At 38.8% G+C, this 24,684-nt stretch overlaps 3 protein-coding genes across 6 annotated transcripts in view; 2 read left to right on the top strand and 1 right to left on the bottom strand.

Annotated features, from left to right (window-relative positions):
* The first annotated feature begins 351 nt into the window (after positions 1–351).
* On the top strand, positions 352–7,704 carry LOC147169378 (caspase-6-like). The gene is made up of 8 exons (XM_086083766.1): positions 352–419; positions 789–833; positions 2,779–2,821; positions 2,895–3,044; positions 3,134–3,210; positions 4,868–5,043; positions 5,117–5,267; positions 6,441–7,704. The coding sequence occupies exons 1-8, from the start codon at positions 389–391 to the stop codon at positions 6,674–6,676; spliced, it is 909 nt and encodes a 302-aa protein (XP_085939892.1). The 5' UTR covers positions 352–388; the 3' UTR covers positions 6,677–7,704.
* LOC147169379 (calcium uniporter regulatory subunit MCUb, mitochondrial-like) lies at positions 7,584–17,667 on the bottom strand. 2 transcript variants are annotated; one of them, XM_086083765.1, is made up of 8 exons: positions 17,299–17,667; positions 10,191–10,248; positions 9,937–10,101; positions 9,131–9,238; positions 8,705–8,865; positions 8,257–8,460; positions 8,050–8,166; positions 7,584–7,821 (listed from the first exon to the last, which is right to left on the bottom strand). In XM_086083765.1, the coding sequence occupies exons 1-8, from the start codon at positions 17,398–17,400 to the stop codon at positions 7,744–7,746; spliced, it is 993 nt and encodes a 330-aa protein (XP_085939891.1). In that variant the 5' UTR covers positions 17,401–17,667; the 3' UTR covers positions 7,584–7,743. The 2 variants fall into 2 exon arrangements, with proteins under 2 accessions (XP_085939891.1, XP_085939890.1); XM_086083764.1 differs by having other exon boundaries at positions 9,937–10,104; positions 17,299–17,663.
* The window catches only part of lef1 (lymphoid enhancer-binding factor 1), a 101,467-nt gene continuing 94,058 nt past the window's right edge, over positions 17,276–24,684 (top strand). For 2 of the 3 annotated variants that reach the window (XM_086083759.1, XM_086083761.1), the window contains exons 1-3: positions 17,276–17,788; positions 18,871–18,981; positions 20,090–20,178. The gene's annotated coding sequence lies outside the window, so the exon portion shown is untranslated. Of the gene's footprint in view, positions 17,789–18,809; positions 18,982–20,089; positions 20,179–24,684 lie in introns of those variants that run through there. The other variant, XM_086083760.1, reaches the window with a different exon arrangement.

Below are 24,684 nucleotides of genomic sequence, written 5' to 3' on the forward strand. Positions count from 1 at the left end.
GAAAATGCATCCAAAAGGGGAAAAAAAACATTAGGACACAAGGAGGAGACAGGCATAAAAGAAGAGGATGGGAAGGAAAGGATGAAGTCAAACAGAAAGGGGACAAGTATGGAAGGAGGGACTCAAGACGAGTGAAAAAAATTAATGGAAGAGACAAGGAGAAAGCACACAAGGAGCAGGATCTGACAAGGAAACGAATCTCGAGTTAAATTTCCAGATTGGAATTTGAAATGGGGCGTAACGCGGAAGCGCCCGATTTGATTTACAGCTCATGGCGGCCAATCGTCCCCCAACTGTTGACCAATGAGCGCCGAGGGGGGCGGGGCTGATTCAAGTATCTGTGGGGGAGCTGGTGAGTTGTTGTCACAGCGAAGGTGGAGTAAAGCAGATGTCCCAAGCCGGAAAACGCTACTGTACAGGTAAAACAACATTTACGTGTTTATATAAGCATACATTAAATGTACGTACATGTGTGAATAATGTATGTGGCGGAGAAAAGACGCGAATGATTCTTAGTAAAAGTTTAAATCCAGTAGTTGTCCTTAGCTGCCTTAGCGATAGTTACCGTACTCACCTTTGTCGTAGCTGTCACGCCATTTTCTTATAAAAGTGTTATGAAGACGCAAGGCAAAATTTCAATTGTACATTGTTTAAAAGTTTTCTTTCTTTCTTTCTTTCTTTCTTTCTTTCTTTCTTTCCTTCTTTCTTTCTTTTTTACTTTCTTTCTTTTTTACTTTCTTTCTTTCTTTTTCTTTCTTTCTTTCTTTCTTGGCTTCTTTTTTTCCAAGCAGAAAGTGTTGCCATGGACCACACGACTGTCACAGACAGCACGAGTAAGTGAAGAACCAGCTTTTTATTTGGTCAAAACTGTTCAGGTAAAGAAAAAAAGTATTTTGAAACTGAAACAAAAAGTGTCACGTAAGGGTTAATCATTACCTTAACAGCCCTTTGGCTCTTTTATAGCATAGTTTTATGGCATCAATTTAGTTCACACATAAATGAAAGCAGAGTTCATATTCACAGAGATCTTTTGTTTTGTAATAAAATATGACTGATATAGTAAAGTTGAGGTTATGTTCTTGTTCTGTCAACTAATGGGTAGCTATCCATGCATGACAATGCTATCATGGTGTCTAAAAAACAAAAAAATTGGATATTTTATAATGGATAAAAATGTTACAAACATAAACCCCAGATATACCTGTTGTTGTTGTTTTTTGGGGGGTGGGTAATTGGCAATAATAAGCCAAGTTTTATGTTTTGAATGCGCACATATTTTGTAAACATACGATACGAGACAGAATATGCAAGTCTTGAATGCGTCAGTTTATAGGCTTTTATAAACCTAACGTGTATTTGTAAACGTTAAAACACAATTTAAAATATTGACTTAACATTTTTGTTACTGCGCATCTTTAATGAAATTAACATAAATATTTTTGTAAAAATCCAAGACGACTTGAATCTACCATGTTTTTGGAAACATCAAGTCAGTCTCGAGTCTTCGAAAAACCTATTGTACATACATGCTTTTGGAGACAAAAACAGCACTTACAATAATTTTTTTTTAAACAATTGGGAGTCTTCAACGAAGCAAATGTGCATGTTTTTATGAACCAAGAAGACAGCGGGGTCGTCATGAAACTACCAGATGTGTTTATGTAAACAATTTAAGACCATTTCAAGTGTTCGAGAAACCAAACTCAAAAACGTAAATCTTTGGTTGGTAAGGACATTTTAGTCTACGATTAACCACACGTACATACATGCGTATACATGACTATTACAAGGAAGCTAGCATGATTTTGTCAACAAAGTAAGAGAGAGATAACTAAAAATATTCAGAGTGTAATCGACATATTTTTGTATCTGTAAGGCAATTGAGTCTTCATTGAAGCTAACATATTGCTGGCATTGGGCGCAAACCTTTTATCTCCAAAAACACACCCATGTGGGAACTGACTAAAAAGTATTTGTTTTCATGAACGTCAAACGACAATTTATGATCTTCGAAGAATACTCTTTTTTTGACTATCAAAGACGATTTAAGATCTTCACTGAAACTAATGTACATTTTGTAAAAATTGAAACCAATTGTGAGACTTCAATTAACAGATGTTTTTGCAAACTAAGAACAAAATCTTCAAAAAACGCAACATACATTTTGTTGACATATTAGACTTGAATTTTAACATGTCTTTGAAAAAAATGTTCATCAACAATTTTGAGCCTGAAACGACTCTTGTTTTTGGTCGCCACAATTTCACCACATAAAACCAGTGAACAAAAAAATCCTGACTTACCGTACATGTTTTTTTAACACAGAGTAACCAAGCCGGGGTGTCATCTTTCTCCACCTGACAGCCTGCTATTGAAAGCAGCTAGCACTCTAAACTTGCCAAACAATGGCTGCTTGACCCCCGTGTTAGCAGTGCTGATGCACCTGTAATTGACGCTAACAAAGAAAAAGAACACTTCTGCGGTTGTTTAATTCCAAGTTAAACTAAAGGTATAAAAAGCCCTCGCAACCCTTGCCATATTATTCTAGTGGGACCTAGGACAATAATGCTCTAAAATATAATGCACATGTTTCATGAGTTTTGGCCCAAGTTTAGACGCTCTCAAAAAGCATACATTTTCTTTGATTGGTGAGTTTTTGTTCATGTTTAGGCCCTGAATCAAATCAATACGGAGAATAGTAATACTTTCTACAGTAACAATAGGGACCTCGGGGCCCTAATTAGCCTTAATGCAATGTGTTGCTACGTGTCATTTCAGCTCTGTGCGTCCAGAATCTAACAGAGACGGATGCCTTCATAAGGTACGCTCATACTTTCTCAAGTACCGTCCAGCTAGTTCCTGCCTTTAATATTCAGTGTTCCGTGGTCACACAGCGGTACGATCTTGGACCCCGCCGAGGAGTACAAGATGGACTACAAACGACGAGGCCAGGCGCTCATTTTTAACCAGGAACGCTTCTTCTGGCGCCTTGGCATGCCTGATCGTCATGGCACCAACGCCGATCGCTACAACCTAGAAATCAGGTATAATCCATCTCCATTTCTGACAAATGTTTTATTTTATTTTATTTTATTTTTTATAAAATTGCAATGCGTTTCTTTGTCTCTTCCAGGCTGAAGGCACTCAACTTTGACGTGATGGTTTATGACAACTACAAAAATGAGGAAGTCCTAGAAATAATCTATAAAGGTGATCGCATAAAACTCAGTTTCTTTCTAGATGCTTGTAAACAAGATTACATTAAAACCTGTTTAGCTGTGAGTTGCAGAAGAATCCAACGTACTGCATGTGTAACATTGAAGACAATTTAGTCTATGATTAACTTAATGTACACTTTTTCATAAACATCACAAACTATATAGGCAAAGTTCAAAGCCAATTTAGGTCCTATCAAAGAGTATTTAGAGTATTTGAACTTTGAAAGATATATAGGGTCTTTGAGTGACCTAATATACGTGTTTTCGTAAATATTAACAACAATTTAGTCTTCAGTGAAAGTAATGTTTGCTTTTCTTAATTCTTCACAATTTTTAACGCTGAATTTTACTAACGTTTGTTCCTGCTTGTATTATGAATATGTTGCGCAAGGTTCTGGATATGTGTGTATATTTTATTTTATGAAGCCATGACTGTGGATGGTATGTTAAGCAATGAGTTCTAAGCCATGTTGTTTGTTTGCTGTGGTGTGAAAATGGGTATAATTGACAGTGACTGTAAGGATTCTAAAGTCAGATTCTTATAAAATTTGTATTCAGACATGACCACCGACGGCTACTACAAAGCTCTGCCACTGTTGATTGGTTCAGTTTGTTGGCTATATTGTAGTGATATATCAATATGTTTGTTTTTTTCAAGGCCGATACTGATTATTAGTAGTCAAGACGACCAATAACTGATCTTTTAAGACAAAATCTATTTGCATTAAAAGAGAAAATATGAGCGTCAAAATAAAAAACAAAAAAGCATTTTCTTTTAATTTTAAACATAGAAAGAACTGACAGCTTTGTTTAAAAATTCTAACAAAAATTGCAGGGAGCTTCTAGGGTCATCAGCATGTGTTAAACTAAATGAAAAACTAAGCAAGTAAATAGTTCCCTAAAGTTTTCTACTGTAAATCAAAATTTCAACATCATTTCTTAATTTTATTTTATTTGTTTCTTTTTTATTAAAAAGTGTAGGGTGTTCCCGGTGTCAGCATAATTTTTTTATAAACTGGAAATTTAAACAAATCCATAAATGAAAAGTTCCCTATATCTCACTGAGCGACAAATGCATGCAAATGTAGCTAATTTGGGGTTTTCGTCAGGGTTTGTAAAAGGTTTCAAAATATCTTCGCAGACAGCAAAAAATTGTCTGAATATGTTTGAAATGTCTTTGTGAAAAGAACTGTCTGTGAACATCTTACAAATCCTAATGAAAAACCTAAATTTCGCTACACTCGCAAGCATTCACCGCTCAGTGAGATACCAACTTTATTGGCCTTCAGATTTGTAAAAAGGCTGATGCCGATATTTGGCATTTTGATAAATATCGGCCTCGCCGATAATAGTTCTATCCCTACTATATTGTATATGGTCTTTTAGGGGAAAATTGAGGAAAATAATAATGAAATAACACTGATTTAAACTGGAATGACAAAAAGGTTTCTCAAAGGATTGAAAGATCTTAAATTTCCAATATTTGATTGATGTCCGTATTTTTTCAAATCATGTGTTTCCGTAGACACAGTTTCAAATGTTCGATGTTCGCAAATAACAATTAAGAGTCATGGATGAACCCGATGTAATTTTTTTTTAGTTTTAAACCAAACAACCAATTTGTAACGGCCCACCTGCTTTCCCACCAGCTGCCGAAACTAACCACTCAGATGCTGATTGTTTCGTGCTTATTTTCCTGAGCCACGGCGAGGACGAGCACGTGTACACCTACGACGGCAAGATCAGCATCCAGCGCATTACGTCGCTCTTCAAAGGAGACCAGTGCCAAAGCCTGGTTGGGAAGCCCAAGATCTTTGTGTGGCAGGTACGCACCATGACCTGTCATTGGCGCAGTATCACTGAGATAGATGAAAATGAAAATGTCCGCCCACCACCAGGCGTGCCGCGGAGACAAACACGACAACCCTGTGGTGGCCTATGACGCTGTGGACAGCGAGTTGAAGACAAGCGAGGTGGTGGTTGACGCTAGCGCTGTACACACGCTCCCGGCCGGGGCCGACTTCATCATGTGCTACTCTGTGGCGGAAGGTGACCAGCTAGACGTACTTTTTTTCTATGCTAATTTTGTCTTTGATTTACCTTTTGTACCTATTTTGACAAACATTGGTTGAAGTATATGCTGCAACTAATGGGCACTCTTTTTATGGCCTTCAAATGCATCTTTGGTGGAAGGGTGGGCCAAGTATGCAGGTAGTTAAGGTGTATAATCGATGTAGAACAGGAAGCAAGGTCACATTTGAAGGTGTCCAAGTTTGGAATTTAAAAGGTTTATTCCACCATCTGCATACAAATGCTGCCCCTCAACTGAGATTAGGGCTGCTCAATTATGGAAAAAAATAATAATGATGATTATTCTGGCAATAATTGAAATCACTATTATGATTATTTATTTATTTATTTTTGGGTATAAAATGTTTAAGCATTTAAAAAAATTAAGACCAATTGAAAAAATAGAAACACCCTAATTATGTAAATTCCTTTTGGACCAAACCGAATTAATAATATATATTCATAATAATATATATTTATTTATTTATGTTAGCAAAAACTTGAAGTTGGAGTGCAGCATGTGCACTGTGCAGTACAATGATTTTTTTGGGTACAAAACAGAATATTTTTTTTACGTAAAAAGACAATTCTTTGAAACACTATAATTATGCAAGTTCCTTTTGGATGAAACAAAGTTTATTAAATTTGTTATTTTTAAATTTAAGAAAGGTATACATTTAAGCAACTCAAAAATTTGTATTAATCTTTTTTTCTTACGATTTTGCAATTGTGGAGGGTAATAATTGAAATTGTAATTTAATTTCGATTAATTGCACAGCCCTAACTGAGATTAAGTTTTTGTGGATGATAAAAACTGGAAAAGGTCGTCACATTTTTGGCCTTCGACTGCAGCCTGTGAATTTCAGTCAAGTTTTTGTGGAAGGATGGGGGCAAAAACTAAATCAGACCCTGAATCGGGATGAAGGAGGGTAGGGGCAAGACTAGCAGTGGTGTATACGCCTCAAAGAACGGTAAAAGACGGCTACATTTGAAGGGGTATGAATGATGTATTTGGCACTAGTGATGTACCCTTCATTTAGTTTGTTTATAAATTAGCCAGACCCCACTTGAAGGCGTTTCCCCCCCCGTCCTAATCAGGTCTTCATACAGCATTGTAACCGCCATCCATGTCCATGGTGTTCCACTCACAAGGTTACTACTCGCACCGGGATACGGTGAACGGTTCGTGGTACATCCAGGATCTGTCTGAGCTGCTGAAGAAGTACGGCGAGACTCTGGAATTCACCGAACTGCTGACGCTGGTCAACCGCAAAGTGTCCACGAGGAGCGTTGGAAACAGCAAGGACGCAGAAGCCATCGGCAAGAAGCAGGTGCCGTGCTTCGCCTCCATGCTCACCAAGAAGCTCTACTTCCGCCCCAAAAAGTAAACATTCTGCCACTTCTTGCGTCCATCTTAAACGTCTTAACAAAGAACAGGAATTAATCCTGTTTTCTCCGACATTCCCTCTCTTAAATTATCTTATTTTCTTAATCAGCTACAGCTACAACAAACAGGGACTCATTAGCCAGGAACTTTCAATGCATCTTGCAAATCAAAAATTACTTTTTCGTCACTTAATCACATGCCCCAGGGGATTATTATTATTTTTGTGTTCAATCTGTTAAATCAGAAAGTAGCCTGCTAGCAAATTAGCCCATATAGAATACAACACACTCAAATTATTTGGTTTCAAGAATTACATTTTCTTTTCTGTGCTCGTTTCCTGAGGAAATCCTTTGGACCCTGGATTGAAATACGGTATGGAAATCCCGTCCAATTGTGCCAACTAACAAATGGGGCACCCCACAATTTTGACTCTTTTTAGCTTAGCACATCAGCTTTGTGCAATAACAAAGATTCTATTTATAATGACAACCTTGAACTACACACTTTTCTTCTTCTAAAGTTAAATAACTGGTGTCCCTCTAATGGGTATTTTACATTTTAATGACAAACTGCGTCCTTTACTTAAGAGTGGACCACATTATGTGACTTTTCTTCAATATGCTGTTTGTCAAAAAAAAAAGAAGGGAATTCATGTATGTGCGTGTGTGTTTGTATTAGTTTTTCAATTCAAAAGTGGGATTTTTTTATTTTGCACACAAAACAGCAGCTGACACTAATGACTGTACCTCAGGGAGTATGGGTGTGTGTGTACATAAAAAAAAATGTTTGCTACTTTTGTAAAGTCATGTGATGCTACTGTATGACTCAAAGAACAGAACAACTCGCAAAATCTGGTCCCGTTTTACTCATCTGTCTTAGTGCAGTTAGTTGTCTGTGACAAACAAGAGAATCAGCAAATGAGTTTTATTTCAATATTCCAGTTTTTTTTTTTTTTATCCGTCCCCCCCTCCCTCTTCCAAATACAACTGTCATTATTTCCAATTAAAAATACAGCATTATGAAAATAAACCAAGTGTTTTTATTTAATTTTTTTGCTATGTGATGACATTATGCCTTGGGCTGGATCTGTTCGATGGAAAGTTGAAGCTGTGTTGGATTGCGCAGGCGTTTCAGGTCATCCTCCACCTAAAAAATAGATAAGTTTATGTTGAATATGGACTAATGTAAAAAAAAATATGTATGCTTATGACTCAACCTGATTTGATACAAATACTTTTATGACGTTGTTTGTAGCCAAACTTTGACCAACTTTTTCCAAACTTTAGAGTCAATTCTGTATTGCTCGTGACAACATGTTAGCATTTAGCTGTTCCACTGCATAACCGTGCTTAAGTTGTGGCAATGACAACACACCTGAGCCAACTCATCTTTGAGTTCATTGTACTTTTCCACATTGAACTTCTTCTTTGTAGCCCCCTTATAGAAGTAATGCAGGAACTGCCTGTCTTTAGCATTGGCATAGACATAATCCTGGAAAAGAAACAAGACATGGACAAGAATGAAAACACAATTGACACAATTGTTTTGTTTTGTCCATGGGACAGAATTCAGCTTGCTTGCCTCCTTTGTAAGGACGTAGTAGGTGAAGGCCCCCATGCTGGTGGCGTATGTGACAAAGTAGGTGACGGGCTCCATGACGTCCCACGAGTACACCCACCATGTGAGCCAGGCCAGGGCGCCGCCCTGCACGGACAAAAGCGCCAAACCCGTCCAAACCGCTCTGGACGTTTGGTTCTCGGCGGTGTGAGACAGCTGCGCCTTCATCTGACATTTACAAAGAAAACATTGTTTTTCACCCGGGTCATTAGGACATCATCAACATATATGTGTCTACTGTACATGGAACTGGTCTCAACTCTGCAGTAATTAGTCGTTCTTGGCAGAGGATCAAGAATGTGACCCTAATTATTGTATAACTTCTTCAGACGAACCTGACCACTTGTACTAAACTGTGAGCCACATTATTACTACATTTTCATTCCAGTGGATATCAAGTCTTTCGGCGCACCTTCTCCAGGGGAGACAACTCTTGTTTGAGGCCGTCCAGTCTCTCCAGTAGCTGGCGCTCTTGAATCAGTTGGTGTTCGGGCAGGTGTAGGGCCGTGTGCAGCAGGTGCACCATGTGCATCATGTCGTCCAGCTGCAGGGCGCGCTCGCTGGAGTTGCACACTGAAAACACAGGATGATTTTTAAAATTGCATTTTCATTTATTTATTTTATTTTCAGTGCTTGAGTCACTACGGAAACATTCCACTGTCCCAGAATGTGAAAAAATGTGTACCAGGCATTTAAAATGGACAAGAAACTGAAGAAACAAATGGTCTAATAATTTTTTCCCATAACTGTAATATTACCTGAAATAGGACTTATTGCATCGAGTGTACACAGCAACAATCTCATTCCATCGACTCCAAACGGCAGAACAAATTTGTACCTTTTTCCGGCGCGTGGACATTGTAAACGGTGTTGTTGATGACCAGCTTGAATTGCTTGTCTATCAGCAAGGCTTCTATCAGCGTGTTGTAAGCTACACGTTCACCATCTGTCCGGACAAACAAAATCCCAATTAGTCATGGAAACACAATAGAAATGCTAAACAGATTAAAAATACCCACGAGGGAGAACAATTTTAAGACTCAACAATACAAATTATGTGCTGCTGCCTTGTTAAATCTGTTTATCTGTTGCGAGTTTCATTCCATTGATAAGCGGTTGCCATGGAAACTTTGCTGTAAAGACCAATTGCAAAAGCATTCCATTTGGGACAGTCTCAGCTACATTTTGCAGAGTAGCCATTAAACCTACTGCACTGCAAATTATCATCCAAGTTACGTAAGCAATAATTACCCTAAACCAAACTGCAGAGTGAAACTGTAACCACTATAACAAGTTGACAAGAAACTTTCTCTAGTTACAGAAAACTTAAAATGCCAAACAGAATTGAACATCTAAAGCAGGGGTTACCAAGATGGTTTCTGCAGATGGCCCCCAAGGACCACGTGAGTAAATTTTCCCGTAAGGTGTGATCATGTGCGAGATTGTTTGTCTAAAATACGCCCAAAGAAATCATTATCAAAAATAGATGGAAGTGATTGTGTTGGATGATTTCCCAGGAAATGAAAAACAGTTTGTAGCGCGCTTTGAGGCCGTACTCCTCCCTCGTTCTCCACCGCGCTTCCACAGAACCCGTTTGACGACATGCCGGGAAACGGCACCAGAGGCAGGAGGAGGTACCGGTACCTTTGGAGAGCACCGTGGCGGTGGCCCCGGGGTCCTCCCTCTGCAGCTCGCTGACCAGGTTGCCCACCGTCATGAGCATGGGCTGCAGAAAGAAGAGGCACGTCTCGCTCCTGCACGTCAGCGGGACCTCCAGGGCCAGGCGGCCGTGCTTGTACGTGAGCGACACTTCTGCCAAGATAAGAAAAGTTCAAATTCATTCTCATTTTTAAGTGGGAGTAGTATTTTGGAGTAGTACACGCAGTCACCAGAATTACCTGTAGGGGGCGGGCGTGTGCTACAGAACACAGCCTGACAAACTCCAAGCTGAGGCACCTGAAAAGACAAGATTATCCATAATGACTTAAAGAACTCCCTTGTTAATTGCTTGAACTGTCAGGGGTTGGAATGCAAACAAAACCTGGAAGAAATGATGACACAGATTTTTTTTCCACTTCATAAAAAATGTGCACACTGAATTTAATTCCCCTGCTTAATGGTGTAGAATCCCGCCAGCCTCAGAGTGCAGGTTCTGCTGATTCAAAGTGGAGCTTTTTGCCAACGCATGATTTTGCCTCACATTTCATAATATTTGTATCGCAATAAACAGCACGTTCACGCATCCGCGGGGGAACGGCTCGTTTCTTTGGCAGTCAGCATGAGTGCAGTAGTTAAGATTGAGCGGGCGCAGACAGCCATTCACACCTAGTAAGCGGGATGCTGCATTTGAATGAGATTACTGTAATGATTCAGGTGGGAGCAGGAATAATCATATTGCCAAGAAAAACACAATCATATTCACAGTCTGGAAGAAATTAGATGGATTAATTGGCAACTGTTTGGCAGGAAAATTAACACCAGTCCCTTAACATTGACATTTTTTGCTGACAGGCTGTTTTTATTGGGTTGGAATAAAATGTACGCTATTTTTCTGATCGTTATATGCATGCTAAGTGTTGGCTTTTTGATCAAGAGTGTTATAGTAAAGTATATGCTAGGGGGAAAAATAAACGATGCAGTGGTGCAGAGATACGAGTGACCCGATTAACATTTTTTCAAAATATGAGCAATCTTTTGGCTTATTTTTTTGCTTTGACTTGTGAGCACGAAATTGAGATACAAGTAGAGTATGATCTCAGGTGACTATTTACTTATTTACCAGTTTTCTGAGTTGGGTCATGTGACATTTACAATCTGCTGTGATTGGTTGTTACCTAAGCCCTGAGCAACCATAATGTAATTTTCAGGCGACAGCAAGTTGCAAAATGGCTGCTCCCTTAGAGGGATAAAGATGAGTGGATTTTGCTGCTTACTTCATATTTCACAAATGCAATATAAAAAAAACCCTGTGTTTATGGGGCCCCATAGAACATATTATTGCAAATTAAAATTTTGACTTGAATTTCCCTTTAATGAGCAACATTAGAATGAGCAGCAAAATGTGCATTGAGGGACATGACAAAAACGATTTAATTCACATTAATTATGCCAATGTATGTTTTATAGAAGGCACGCTTTACCTCTGTTTTGTTTTTTCATTCGATTTTTTTTGGTGTGTTTATGGTCCAAGTGTTTTTCATATGAATGTTAACTTTGACTTTAGTACTTCTTTAGCGTAAGTTAATGATAGACTGTGACACATTCCAAGTTACGTAGACAGTCAGGTTATGTTGTCATAGGAACGTATCAATGTCGTGAACCCGCTGTACTTGCTGTCCTCCCACATTTTTACAGGGGGGGTTCTCGATTTACATAATTCTATTCCTAAAGTGGCAATGTAATCCAAATTGGTCCCGAAATAAAGTCGTACTGTAATGAACGGAAATCTTTGTATGAAAAACACTTCTAAGCCAAAAACAATCAATAGAAATAGCACAGTAGAACCTGAACGTGACCACGTCTTTTCACACTTGTCCACTTTTGACCCCGAGCTGAGTTTTTAAAATCAAGGACTCTTATTTATCCTGAAGTCCCGACTGAAGACACATTTCTATTCATGTGACATCTTGAGGATGTGACTGCCCCCCTGCCACAAGCCCTCTCGTTTCTCCATCACCTTTTGTCCTCCAGCAAGTATACCGTTCAATCAATATCAAATTAAAAGCAGAGCTGGGGAGGCAGCAGCCCACATAAGAAGACCAGGAGAGAGCAAACTGACGTTCACCAGGTGGACAAAATATAAAACATTACTCTGCTTGAATTCTAATTTTGCCGTGTAACAGCTACTCTATTATTCAGCAGCAGCAGCGGCTCCGTATATATTGACTTAGATTTAAGACTGATGGGGTTTTCATTGCAGCCTACTGTGGGATAAGAAAAACAAGGGATTTTTACAGTTAAGAATGTTAAAGCACATTTGCGAAAGAGCAAATTTGTTTTCACATTTTTAAAATCAATCGTGCTTAACTTAGTCACTCCTTTAGTTTAGAACGCTTAAAATGACACTTAAAAAAGGTTTTATGATGAAAAAAAATAACACAAAAGTTAAAAACCCCGAACAACAGCAAAAAGATACAGTTGTTTGTTTGTATTGAAACTCATTAAATGTATACACAAATAATTGGTTGCTGAGTGTAAAAGAATGTGTGTTACTTCAGGATGGCATGCAAACATGAACAAGACTGAACAAGCAACTTAAGGGGTCCCGCCTGGTCATGTAAATCGTCTAGCTTGCAAAAAAAAAACTCCTGTTATTTTTTTTTATTTTAATTAGCAATCCAGAGTTTGGAATCCATTTAAAAGATGCACACCTGCACAGTGTGATCACATAAAACCTTCAGCTGATATCCCTCACGCCTCCACATCCATGTGTTTTCCCATTTATGGGATGCAGTCAAGGCCAAAAAGTGACAAAATGCCTTCTGGTTGCGCAAAAAAAAAAAAAAGTAGGCCCTTCCTGCCTGAGAGATTGTTAATGGTGAGCGCAGCGACAAGCAGCCTCATTCTCCCTGTGGCTTGACCGTTCGATGAATCCCGTCACAGTCGAGTCGAGGTATTAAAAATGTTGGGCTACGCTACTCGACGTACGGGCACAGCAGCGGATCATTAATCTAAATGACTGGTGTACCGCGCACAAAAGGGGGTGTGGAAAAAAGCAGGCTTGCGCCCCAAAAGGCTGGAGGGGAAAAAACAAAAGACAGCCACTATGGAAGAAAATTCAATTATTCCCAGCTGTCATTGTGATGAAGTGCAAGCAGCGAAGCGTTGATCCTAGCAGCTTTGGAGGGGGAAACGCAGCTTGAGAAGGGAAAACGTATAAAAGAACCTATAAGGATAACATTATTTTAACACACTTATGCATAGAATAAGAGATTTACACCCACTGTATTATATCATGCCCCCTGATCTCTTAAATTATCAACAGGAAGCAAACCCAGATGGCACTTCAATAGATCTCTTCTTAAAATACCCTAATTTCACCATTTAATTCCAAAAATAATAGACAACCTTTCTCAAGAAGCAACATCAACTAAGATTTAACAGTTAGTGTAACTTATATAACATTAGGAAACAGCAAAAACAGACTTTAGGGGAAAACAATGATATCACACTCAACAAGAAAAAACTGCAAGAACATTTTCTGGAGCAGAAGGTCAAACAGGTACAAACACATTTAATAAAGAGTAACTTCAAATAAAAAACATATTAAACCCTCTAAGAAAAGAACACAACATACAAAATGCACACCTCAAACTTCAAAACTTAGCTAATCAACTGAAACAACAAAAAGAAGGGGGAAAAAAACATCTCGGTAACAGATTTATTGGGAAACAACACAACAATAAACAAAACATTTAGGATTACTATTCCAATCTGTACACTTTGGAGCATATCGCCACACCCACAGAAACGGATAATAAACAAAGGAGTGTCTCCACTATCTAACTAAATAGACAAACCACGTGCCATAAATAAATTGAAAAAAGCATTACTCCGCATGCCCAACAAAACTCCAAGTTTAGATGGTGTACCTTGCAGACTTCTAGAAACAGTTTTGTCCCTTATCTTTCTTCTTAGTCCTCTGTAACTCCAAAAGTCCTTATCATATCAATACAGCCTGAATCACACTTATGTCCAAAAATGAACAAGAACTCCACACACTGCTCCTGCTACACAGATATCAACATCAGAAGCAAAGTCCTAGCAAAAAAAAGATGATCATCTGTATTCCCGTCATTTCTACACCTGGACCAAACTGGATTTATCGAAATTAATTTTATCATCATTAATATACGCGTGTTGTGGCGTTTTATGGCAAAAGATGACTCGTGCTATCGACTCTTAATGGAGCGTCAAGCTCGATTCACAACTTATTACTGCAGCCTACATAGATAATCACCATTTCAGCACTAAAAAGAGAAATGGGTCTTGATCCAACATAATGGCGAGTAAACTGGGTGCGTGAAGGGAAACGGTATGATGCAGCACTCTGTAGATTAACAGCCGTTTTAGTGGACATTTATCTATAAAATGGCACTTATTGAAGAGGGGGAGAATTGTTACACGTTTAATGTGGAATCAAGGAAGTACACGGCACCTTCAATCTAGAGGTTACAAGTTTTTGTTCTCACAGTTGTCGGCAATAGAGACATCTTTTTCAGACTGCTCGATGGGGTTCTATGGTACATGTACTGTGAATATTTGCATACATGTGGTTCAGTATTCACAATTTAGCACATTTTTTGGGGGGAACCTATGGTGTAATTGGCTTGTTACTTGGGGGTTCAATTATTTGATGGTTTTCACTCTTCACGGGCAAGTCCTTGTCCCCGCTAATAGTAGGGGTTTATGGTAACAAGATGGAATCTCTATAGATGAAGTTTGCAATTTGCTCGTAAACGGTCTAACTGCCATCAATACATGACGTCATGAGCCCTTCATATACCTCGCAAAGCCTCAGCTCGGTGAGCGACAAAATGATTAATTAGTCGCCATGGTAACGAAAGACAGTGCGTCTTATTTGCCCCCCCCCCCCCCCCCAAACACACCAATTTCATTTTAGCTTTAAAAGTATGCTATCATTTTTTATCCTTGGGGGCATTTAAATGGCAAGTACACAATATACTGTTAAAGAAAACTTCTTGTATGACTAAAGAATTTTTTTTAAATGTGATGCACGATGTCGACTTGCCTTTAACAAGCCTTCAATTTCACTTCCTTAAACAAGACATCCCTGTTGTAGTATTCTCAATATACAGTAGTTAACATCTAGTAAAATGTGACTTAAAACATTGCCTGCACAGTTGGTGACGGTTTTATAGTGACCCAAGAAAGAAGTATTTCCATTATTTGCCATGGGAAAAAATAGTACCCGTACACATTTATGAGTGACTCAGAGGTCGCTGCCAGTGTCCCGGAACAAATGCACAGGCTCAGCTTCATCAAGCTGAAAGGAGAGAGTGAACCTTGATAGAATGCACACTTTGCTTCTTTCCATCACCTTCAACCAGCAGGCCATTACTGACAATAGATAATATTCATCCGTCCTTCTCTGCCCTGATGGTCATGGATGATCAAACGCACAGTAAAAAGATGGCACTTGAACAGTCGGTCGATAAATCAGAGACTGGGGAGTGGGGACGCTCTGACGTGATGTGGGAGTCACTTAATGTAGAGTTTATCCCCACCCCCACTTTTGTGTGACTATATTCCTCTGCATTTGGAGCCAAATGTGCTGAAGTGGCATTGCAGCGTCGTCCGGGGAAACAGATTGGGCAAGGCAGACCATTCAATACAGTCTAAAAGCACACTTTAGATCCTAATTGTGGTTGGTCTTTCCAGACAAGGGCTCGAACTGAGAAGTAATTGAATGACCGCTGCTGTGATGAGCTTGTGTACGCCGTAATGATCAGTCAGGTGGACGTGTTTACACTACGTAAACCCCTGCAGACCGTTGTAATGGACTTGAATAATTTATTAGGTTCTGTTTGCCCTCCGTGAACATGAGAAGAAAAAAACGCTAATATAATAATGCTTCAGAGGCAAGGCAGAAATGTGGATGCACTTTGCTATATTGTACTCCAGTAGATGATAACAAAAAACAATAATAAGGCCATTATGTGACAACAACACCCTTAAAAATAATTGCTTTACAGATTATTTAATTTATGATCACCAGAAGTGCCGAAGACTCTCCCTAACTTCCACTCGCCACCCAGGCTAAATTTAGCTCCCCCCTGACATACAAAGATCTTTCAACATTAGAGACGTGTCACTTCAAAAATACAGTCAACCCCAGCAATTTACGGGGGCATTGGGACAAGGCCAGCCTGTGTATAATTCACGGCCAGTGAAATGCATTAGAATTTTTTTTTAAACACCCAAAAATTCTTCTTCAAAAAAAACAAACAAACAAACAAAAAAAAATGGCATACAATTTACATTTCCCACAAAAAAACGGAAGGACATTATGGGGAAAGAGATGGATTAAAAAGAATATTGAAAAATATTGAGGTTTGGGGGGTGGATAATCTGCAAATATGCAAATCCACTGGAAGTGGAGTGTACTTCCTTGACAATAATGACTACTTTACTATTAGCCATGACTTTGGCGCCATCTTGTAGCATCTTAGTGCATTACAATAAGCGCACACGCATTCACGATGAGGGGGATTTTTCAGCTAATAGCTAATCGGTTCTACAGAAAAAACGCAAATACTGTATGTGAATTTGTGACTAACAAACATGACTTAGAGGGATGAGCGTGCCAGGACTCAACAAACTGCAACAAAACAAACAAAAGCATCACACAAAACTAGTTTCCAAAAGTAGTAGCTCATTATTTAAGAAATTTGGAACTTGAGGTTCACGGTTCAAATCCTGCGGATAAATATAAAATGGCTTATAGTTGTTGGAGAGATGCTTCTGCTTCCTGAGTAATGTTGAGATGACCATTAGATATTATAATGACGGAGTATAACAAATATATTTATTTGTACATTTTTTTTATATCCATTTTTATTTTCACGTTTATTTATTTAGTTTTCATTTTGACAGTTTTGGTCCTCCATAGAGAATAGTATAGTATAACTTTAGGGATCCTCTTGAGTGTAATTTAAAAAAGAAAGAAAGACGAAGAAGTACATTTATACATTTGAACAGCCAGTTTAAATTACAGTATTGATTTTTTTTTTTTTCGCTGCCGCACTTTCGAGATGATCCCTCCCATATGTCAAAGTCAAACTGATGCTAATTCCGTCCCGCCAGAGGTATTTTCGATAAAAAAAAACATTAGCTTTGTAACAGCGACGCTCAGTTAAAACTCTTGAACTCCCCCGTTTATGCATCAACTTGCAATTCCGACACAAAGACATCGAAAGAAACGCATCTGAGTTTTATAAACGTGCGAATGTCATGACACTCACGGGGAAAATAATGTCCATTTACCTTGTGAAGAAATGTCGTCGGGCGAGGCACTTTGAAAGCGGGGCGACGAGCACCTAGACTTCCCAAAAGTCTCCCAGCAACTTTGCCGACTATCGAAGCCATTATCAGGCGTGTGAGTGTTTAGCAACCTAGTCGGGGCATTCCGGTTGGAAACCACACACTTCCTCCAGAGGCAACAAATGTGGCGTTGTTGGCTGTGAGTAGAATTGTAACAACACCAACAAAAAACCGCAAAAGACTTCGCTCTTAAGTCGAGATATGGCGTATCAACACCAGCCTGGATAGTTCGAAGAAGGCACAGCCCAGTTGAACCGCATTTCCTCTTTGCCGACATCCCCTCCCTCTTTTCACTCCACTTGGCTGCATGTTTTTGCGCAATACAACCGGCAGGGAGGAGAAGTGAGCGACTAAGCTTTGCTATCATTTTTGGCCGAAAGTAGCAAAATGTGCTAGCTAACTGCTAACCCGCTAATATGACTACACTTACACGGTGAGTATTTTATCATACGTTCAAAGGCAGCTATAGAAAATTGTTACAACTTTAGCCTGTAAAGTAAAACAGAACAATGAAAAAGTAGACATTTGGACTCAAAACCAGGCAATTTTAGCTCATCTCAAACATTTTCTCATTACACAACACAACCCAGGTGTCATCTGAGTAATTATTTTATTAAATGTACTATATTCTGTATTTTTGCCTTCCTTCCTGTGGACCTGTTTTTCTCCCCTGTTTATACTCACTTCCTTCGCTTGCTTAAATCTTTATTGCCTTGATTCCAACCTTCTTTTCCTCCCTCTTTTCGTATCAACTATCTTTTTATTAATGTAACCTTATATCCTTCCTTCCCTTAAAGATACTTTTCTGCCTTCCTTTCTTTCTTTTTTTTAACCTAGTGTATTCATTCCATAATACCAGTTTTTTATTCATACATTTGTACATTTCACCTCCACGTAAACACATTACTCCCTTCTGTCCTTCATTCCTTAATACCTATTTTTATTCATGCTTACATTACTTCCTTTTCTTAAACCTGCTTTTCTTCCGTCGTTCCTCCTTCCTTCCATCAGAATTGAGTTTTTTTTTTCTTGAGTCCTTACTTCACTGAAACCTTGCTGACCTTCCTTCCTTCTCTCCCTTTTCCTTCCTTCCTTCCTCGCACGATTTTTTAACTTTAAGAATCCTTACATACTTCCTTTACTTAAATCAGCTTTTCTACCTTTTTTCCTCCTTCCTTCCCTGTTTTTTTTTTTTTTTTTGCTGACACCTACTTTTTTGCTTTGCTAACTCAATTCAGATTTTTTTTTCCCCCCTTGCTTCCTTTTCTCGCTGGCTTTTCTGCCTTCTTACTCCTTACTTCCCTCCCAGTTTCTGGGCATCTTTTCCTTCCTTCTTTCAGGCCTGCTTTTTCTTCATACATCGTTTACATCCTTCGCTTAAACCTACTTTTGTGCAATCTTTCCCTTTCATCAGACCTATTTTTTTATTCTTTTTACATCCTTCCTTACATAATTTTCTTAAACTTTCTTTTCTTCCTGCCGGAATATTTCATCACGCTGCTGTTCGCCATCAAGCCGGCTGGCTCTCATTTGGTGGGCAACATGCTACTCTTTTGCTAACGTGGCGCCGTAGAAGAAGCAGGACGTTTTGGTGACATCTTCTGGTGTAACAAAAAGCGCAAATAGGTGAGTTTTTCATAAATGTTAGATTCCACAGAAAAAAATCACGAGTAGGTGAGTTTACAAAAGGAGAGTAATGAAGAAGTGGGGTTCGAAAACACAGGTGTATGTTTAACAGTCTTAGTTAAAACTGTAAGTGATGATTAGGAACTCTGCTGTGCTTTCACTTAATTAATGATTCAACTACAGCAAAAACTTCCAAAAGCACTGAGTTGTTCACAGAAAAGAAAGAGATGCTAGTCGGCCATCTTGAATGTTACCTGCTGATCTTGAATGGTAATTTGCTTTTAAATATTCCATCTTGTAATCAATGTTACCTTGATATTTCTTCGCAGAGTTGTTGAATAAATAATTTTACCGCTTAAATTTGCATTTTAGTTAAAATCGGTCATAATTGAAAAAAAATACTTTTTAATTGCTTGCATACTAATAGTTGGTTCTCTGGAAAGCCTGCAATTACTTCAAGTGTGAAATTAACCAAGTAAATCTTTTATTTCCCTATTTGCCTCTGAATGACCCAGTTTGCAGTTTCTCGACTCCACCTGACTGATCATTATTAAACACACAAGCTTCTGCTCCATTGATATGATCAACTTTGCTGGGTGAAGATCCAAAGCCACTGTCAAGCAACTGCGAGACCACACTGTCAGAAACACGATTATGTAGAGAACACAATAATTCCTGTTTTTCAACTATTTAACGCAACATTTCGAATTTTGTTTTCATCTTCTGCGGTACTCAGTGTCGATGAATGAGGGTGGAAAGAAGTGCACTGGCCTAGTCTGCGTCATTGCTTTTAATCATGCTGATTGATTACCAGGTTTTTTCTTTTTCGTTCTTACCCTGCCCTCGCAAGCTTTCCAAGACTTTTGCCTCTACTTTAATCAATAACCCTTTGCCGTGCAGTTGGCGGAAGACAAGTAATTTGCTAATGTCACTCACTCCAGAGTGCCGTGTCACCAAATAGCAGACGTAGTAATTAGCAATGCCAACGTAAATGCAGGGGGAAAAAAACTGCCACACTCTGCAAACCAATCAGTCTATATATGAATAACTGTTTGGATATGATGTACTGTGAACATTTGTCTCACGACCTGTGCCTGTTTCCATACAGAGCAAAGAAGTGCAGCCAGCCAGACTGCCGAGTCATCAATACTCCCACAGAGAAGTCTGGGAAAGGCTGGATGCGATCAATATGCTAAGGCAAGCAGGTTACATTTTCTCCCTTTTTGGGTGCTCACCGGTCCTCATTTGTTCATTTCTTCATTCATAGACAAACCATTTATTGACTAAACTTAAAAAGCATGGGCGTCACAAGCAACTGGCTCTCACAGAGGCTGACTCTTTATTGAATTTCAGGCAGGATGTCAGATTTATTCTCCACATTTGCAGTGAGCTGTTTGAGGAAGGCTGCGTTGGTCGCATTAATATAGATCAGTCCGCTTATTTAAGGGTACCATTTCTTGCTGATCATTTAATTACATCAACTGCTTGATGCAGTTGCATTATTATTTCATGTTGCTAGGTTAGTGCCATTTATTTGGCCATGGCAGCTTGAAAGGCATTTTGATAGTACAGCCTCAGCAATAGGAATTTGTGCTTATGCTGCCACCTTGTGCCCATGGATGAGTATTTAAAACCCCCCAACATATTTAAAGCACTGAAATGCTGTACTTTTAAAGTAAATAGTAGCCTATCTACGATACATACAGGATAGCCAATATCCAACATAACGAGCAAAACAATCTGAATCTTACCAGATTGTGAAATCAGAATGTGTTTGCTTTGCATTGCTTTGTTTAAAAAAAAAAAAATTGCTATCTCTGATGATTGTCTCTTCAAGTAAAATATTCATGTGTATAAATATATAATTGTATGCTGTAGTTGAGGGTGTGTGTTAATGGAACAGAGGTAATGAAATGTGTGGCCCATCTTCTGTTTGAAGTGGCAGATGTGGGCGGCGTTGAGGTAATTGTGCCTGACAGGACGTTGATAATGATGAGACGCGTATGTATGTGATCAGCTGCTGAGTTGCTCGCCTTCATTTCTCTCCTAATTGACCAGGCCGTGTCTCCCATGAGCTTTTTTGTTATTATTTATTAATAATTAATCCATATATAATTCACACAGCATGGTCTCGCCGTGTTAATTCAGCATCTGTCTTGAAAAGCAGGACTTTGGAGACGAGCGTTTATCTGCATCCGAATGGATCGTCTTATGTTGCAATGGGTCATGAGTTCCTTTTAAAGTGTTGGCAAATAATACTGTGTAATGTAAATTTGGTCAAAAGAGTGAAATGCTCATGTTTGATGCGTTTCTGTTAGTGATAGACCAATATGCATTTCTTCGGTGCCGATACCAATTATAGTAGTCAAGGAGGCCGATAAGTAATATCTGGAATCAATATAAATTTGCAGTAAAATGGGAAAATATTGGCGTCAAAATTATTATTTTTTTAAATATATATTTACCAATAAATCCCAACTCTTAGCTTTGTTAAATTCTATTTAGCATGTTTGTTAAAATAACTTCAAATTTGCAACATGTTGAAGATTTTTCTTTTAATTTTAGGCATACAGTATAGAGAATAGACAGTTTTTTTTATAAGTCTAACAAAAAGTACAGGTTCATCAACATGTCTTAAGAAAACCTAAACAAGTAAATAGCTCCCTAATGTTTTCGGCAGTAAATTTGGTTTTCCAAAATTTTAAGATAATTGAAATGTTTAAATTATTTTTTTTCCATTTTTCAGATACCGCACACAAAGACAATGTTGTCAAAAAGATGTCCATTGGCAGACCTGAAAAAAAAAAAACTTAAAATGTTGTCGTCTTGTGTGCAGCCATTGTTTAGAGAAGGGGTGTCCCACCATTAATTTTTTAGCGGCCCGCTTCAAATAATAAAAATAGCATTTGACCTGGCTGCTGTACTATTTAAAAAAATACAGTTGGGATAGTGAAAAAGTAGGAGGGTTGCGATGACCCCATGGGTGTGACTACAACTTCTGTAAGTTAACAAGTACACAAAGGTAAGTACAATATTCTAATAAATTCTTCTTAGATTTACATGAACAGCACCAGATAAAGAAAATATACACATTTAGAACATAACAAAGTTTTGACATTTTGCGTTTAGCTCCTCTTAAAGGGAGCATAATACAATAGAGTGCTAAGAATGAGCCTTTTAATGATAAGTCTGAGCTTCAAACTAATTCTGTATAAGTCAGCCTAATTGGGAATGTTTGTTTATACGTTTACAGGAATTTGCCTTTATTAATATTTAATGCACAAGGAGTGCAGTGGTGCTTTGTTGCTCCTGAAGCATCACTTGGCTGGCCAGTAGAGGTCAGCATCCCCTCATCAATTGCTTTATCTGCAGCTCTGCAGTCCATTGTGGAATAAATATACAGGATAAATACAGTCAACACACAACCATTCACATTCACAACTATGGACAACTTAGAGTCTTCAATGAACTTAACATGGATGTACAGTATTTCAACTTTGAGAGAAAGTTGGAGTGCCCACAGAAAACACATGCAAGCAAGGGGAGGCCATGCAAACTCCACACAAGAAGATCCAAGTTGAGATTTGAACCCAGAATGTATTTAGTCACATTTTAATCAATATTTTCTTAAGAAAATGAGATTTTCCTACCAAATTTACCTACCGATAACTTCAAGATGCAAAATTTAGTTTTTTGTTGTTTTTTTTATCATAAAAAACAAAACACTATACAAACTTGAGTAAAAAACTAACACAGTGTCCAAGTTATTGGTTGTAGCATTTATTCTTCAGATTGTTGCCTTCTTGCTAAATCTCTTTGAAACAAGCAGAGTATCAGAGCATAATCTTCAAAAAGTTTAGTTTGGGTTGCGTTGAGGGAAATTTCTGACTTCGTAAAGACATGATCATGAAAAAAAATCAGTCTCCCTGGTTGGCGTTTCTGCGGGGGGAATGTTTATGCGGAGCTGTCGACAAGGTCCATACAAGCCCTCCCGCTGCTGTCTTTCATGCTGGCTTGGGACCAGAGAGGACGGGCCAGCTGAGAGGAGCCCGTCTAGTCTAGCTGCATGTATTTTTGTAGACATCGCTGTAGACTTCACTTCATCTAAGAGTACATCAAAGCGTCCTCTGCTCTTCCCCGCTACTACTAAACCATGCGCCTTATTACCAAACTGCTCTAAATGCCTTTAGGGAGCCGAGGCCAGCTTAAAAAACACAAACAAAAAACAAACATGTTTGCTTTTATCTTTCAAACGACTATTTATGCGGGTACAAATGAGCATTCTGAGCGTGTCATGCTGGTGACGACCAATAGACACATGCTGAATTAGAAGAACAAAAAAGCAGTGAAGTCATTTGTTTGTGTGAGTCACAGATTTAAGAAAGGCTGCCCACAGAAATGTCAGTGCCTCATTTAGTAAAAAGTTTCCAAAAACACGCCAGAGAACATGCGATTAACAAATGGCACTTGCGTTAGTCTGCTTTTGATTTATTTTTGATGCCACTCATGATGTGCGTGGAGGCGAAGGGAGTGGTTTTACACTCCAGTGGGCTGTGCGGTCCAAACCGGGGCATAAACAGGCTCTCGGCGGCACGCGAGTCTTGCCGTCCTGATCTTGAATGCAACCCCATGGAGATGCCAGCGATTTCTAAAGCCAGAGATGGTGAATAATAGAACAAAGTGGCAATGAGTCTTCTGAGGTTTGGCTGCTCTTCATTGCGCCTCTACTCGGCTGAAGGAACGCGTGTGAAAGAGATACTGGTATCTTGTGAGCGAGTTAAGGCAACTTTGTTCTGGAAGTGTAATTGCAGTCAAGAAAATGGACCCAAGAATTTTCAACTCAAGAACTGCGACTGTCTCCAACTTCATTTGCAAGGTACTTTTAGTTTCTTCGGATACACATTTTAGTAGCTTAAGTTGATGTGAATTGCTTATACACTAGTACACCTTTGTTATTGTTTAATGCGGTACATTTGGCCAGACACGGTAATAAAACTGTGAACCCTATCATCAACCATGCTTAGACCACTTTTGAAGAATGTTCCACACAAGCTAGGTTGTGGTGAGTGATTTGTCTTTGATCCAATTATCGATTGATAGAATAGAAACAAACAAAACCATGGTCTTACTGAACATATCTTCGGTTTATTAGCATGTGTGGAGTTAGCTTGTCTTATAGCAATGCACCTCCTTTTGAGTCAAGAAAACTGATTTAATAAAGACATCCCTTTAAATTGCACTTACTGTAATTGTTGTCACATCCTGTGCCGTATTAGATTTTCTTCAAGTTAGCAACCCATTTTGCTCCATCGGTAGAGCTGTTTCCTTCTGTACATTAAACCTATTTTCTCCTTACATTGTTGCTGACCAGTAAGAGAAGAGAATGATTTAATGTGGATTGTGATGCATTATGTTTCACTTGGATTTTTTTCACCGTGTGACAGGAGGCTGAATCAAAACAGCAGAAAGCAGTGAAACACCATTGGCTCAAACAGAATCCACAAGGCCAGACGACAAGACAACAGAGTGTGACATACCTCTTAATCATCTAACAAGTGGTTGGACTGCACCCTAAGTTACCCACCCTCACACCACCAATTATTTTGGACAATTCTATTTCTATATCCAACTTTGTAGGAACCTTTCGTGGGAGATCCCTTTCTGTTCCCAAACACACGGAGCCAGTCCCATCAAGAATTGCTT

This window comes from Leptonotus elevatus, chromosome 8 (assembly GCF_054856555.1).
Source record: "Leptonotus elevatus isolate MCC_2025b chromosome 8, RoL_Lele_1.0, whole genome shotgun sequence".
In the NCBI taxonomy this organism is placed as follows: domain Eukaryota; kingdom Metazoa; phylum Chordata; class Actinopteri; order Syngnathiformes; family Syngnathidae; genus Leptonotus; species Leptonotus elevatus.

Bases quoted from the DNA above. Each gene is read 5' to 3' on its own strand.
- LOC147169378 (XM_086083766.1), top strand. From the start codon at position 389: ATGTCCCAAGCCGGAAAACGCTACTGTACAG. The intron at 834-2,778 runs GTAAGTGAAGAA...GTGTCATTTCAG, and splicing joins GACTGTCACAGACAGCACGA to CTCTGTGCGTCCAGAATCTA. The intron at 2,822-2,894 runs GTACGCTCATAC...GTGGTCACACAG, and splicing joins GAGACGGATGCCTTCATAAG to CGGTACGATCTTGGACCCCG.
- LOC147169379 (XM_086083764.1), bottom strand. From the start codon at position 17,400: ATGGCTTCGATAGTCGGCAAAGTTGCTGGGAGACTTTTGGGAAGTCTA. The intron at 10,249-17,298 runs GTAAATGGACAT...TTGTCTTTTCAG, and splicing joins CGACGACATTTCTTCACAAG to GTGCCTCAGCTTGGAGTTTG. The intron at 8,167-8,256 runs GCAAGCAAGCTG...TTTCTTTTCCAG, and splicing joins ACTACGTCCTTACAAAGGAG to GATTATGTCTATGCCAATGC.